The 1,825-nt window shown below is 45.0% G+C and overlaps 1 protein-coding gene across 1 annotated transcript in view; it reads left to right on the top strand.

Annotated features, from left to right (window-relative positions):
• Positions 1-1,534, top strand: part of LOC145414188 (uncharacterized) — a 177,779-nt gene extending 176,245 nt beyond the window's left edge. The window contains exons 5-6 of the mRNA XM_080283762.1: positions 173-245; positions 1,500-1,534. Of these exons, the coding sequence (XP_080139888.1) occupies positions 173-245; positions 1,500-1,534 (108 nt within the window). The remainder of the gene's footprint in view (positions 1-172; positions 246-1,499) is intronic.
• The last annotated feature ends 291 nt before the right edge of the window (positions 1,535-1,825 follow it).

The raw sequence follows: 1,825 nt of genomic DNA, 5'->3' as shown, positions 1-1,825 counted from the left end.
TGGGGATGGGAGAAAAACAAGACGGAGGGGAAAGAGAGAAAAACAAGAGGAGGAGAGGGACGGGAGGCGATATACGAACATGGAAATTATGAAAGGAGAGAAAAGCAGAAGGTAAAAAGGGAGAGGAGATACAAGAGGAACGGGGGATGAGAAAGAGAGAGAGAACAAATAGATGAAGAGAGCGAGGACGGTAGAGGAGGAGGAAGGGAGAGAGAAAAAACAGGAGGAAGTGGATGAGAAAAACAGTAGAGTGGGATGTTTTTACGGTGACCTCGAATCCTTTGATGGAGAATTCCGCTATGACAGTTTTCGAATTATGATCCAGTGAAAGACACACACACACACACACACACACACACACACACACACACACACACACACACACACACACACGCAGAAGGACAGACAGACTGATATGAGGAGAGAGACAGACATGCACAAAATGAGAGAGAAAAGACAGACAGACAGATACACACATCCGGACTTAGAGATAAAACGACGAGGATAGGCAGAGGCACACAGACAGTCAGACATAACGACGCATAGGCAGAGAGATACAAATACAGAGACAGACGGACAAAAACATAAGGACATACAAGCAGAGGAATATAAGGTAAAAGAAAGAGACATGTGGACACAGGCAGATATACAAGGAGAGAGAAAGAGGCATACACAGACGCAACAACAAGGCAAAGGCAGAGACGCACGGACAGTAGGAGCCACATAAACAGACACATCAAACGCAGATCACTAAAGACACGGACAAATACAACATTAAACACAAACAGATAGACGTAACATACACAGACACACAGATATGGACAGAGCAAGGATGACGGATACTAATGGAGAGACAGACAATGATAATCATGATAAAACGACAGGCAGACAGGTAAACTGGCAAAGATGATGAGCACAGTCACGTCAGGCTGATGTCAGGATGGGCCTCCACCACAACTGCATACACGTTCACCTTTACTGGGTAGCGATACACGGGCTCGCACTCCCACACATCAGCCCAAAGTGAGATGAAAAGCATAAAATCATGCGATACAATATTCACAATCAGAGGTCATTCTGTCGCACAATTAACTACACCCAAAATACACAAGAGCAAGTACTAAACCTCCCGGCGTATTATTAGTATCAATGTCAGCCTGAATAGTCCACTACAGGACGATGGCCTCTGACATCTTTCTCCATTCTGACCTACTGGCAGGTTGTCCGTTCCATTAAGTGCAAGAACCGGCATATCTGCTAGTCTTCTCTCTCCAATTCGTTTTGTCGTATCTTCCTCGTACTCCACCTCTGAGCTGCTGCTTAGGAAACCCTGGTTATTCATCTGCGGTCTCTTCTGTGAAAAACTTAACTATGCTTCAGACTTTTTTTGTTTACAATGTGCTGTTTTATCCAACAATTTCCCTTATTCCCTTACTAAAAGGGCATTCTTTATATTTTACAATGGGATATTTACCTTCCGAGCACTCTTGGAGACAGAGAGAGAGAGAGAGAGAGAGAGAGAGAGAGAGAGTGACAGACAGACAGACAGGCAGAAACTGTGTGTGTGTGTGTGTGTGTGTGTGTGTGTGTGTGTGGGGGGGGGGGGCGGGAAGTGGCACCAAACGTCTACTCGGTCACCGGGAACTGTAAAAATCCCCTATAAACAAAGTCCTCCACGCCGAGCCACAATACATACCATTCCAGCCTCTGTTCACACCAGCATGTGTTCACGGGACATACAACCGGAAACGATGTGTACGCACTGGCAAACACACAAATTTCATATGTAGTTAATTAGTTATTCAGAGTATTTTAGCAGCCAAAA

Source organism: Coenobita brevimanus, chromosome 98 (genome assembly GCF_032717465.1).
Source record: "Coenobita brevimanus isolate Jiangsu-jjx chromosome 98, ASM3271746v2, whole genome shotgun sequence".
Taxonomy (NCBI): domain Eukaryota; kingdom Metazoa; phylum Arthropoda; class Malacostraca; order Decapoda; family Coenobitidae; genus Coenobita; species Coenobita brevimanus.
This window is presented reverse-complemented; position numbering and strand designations above follow the sequence as displayed.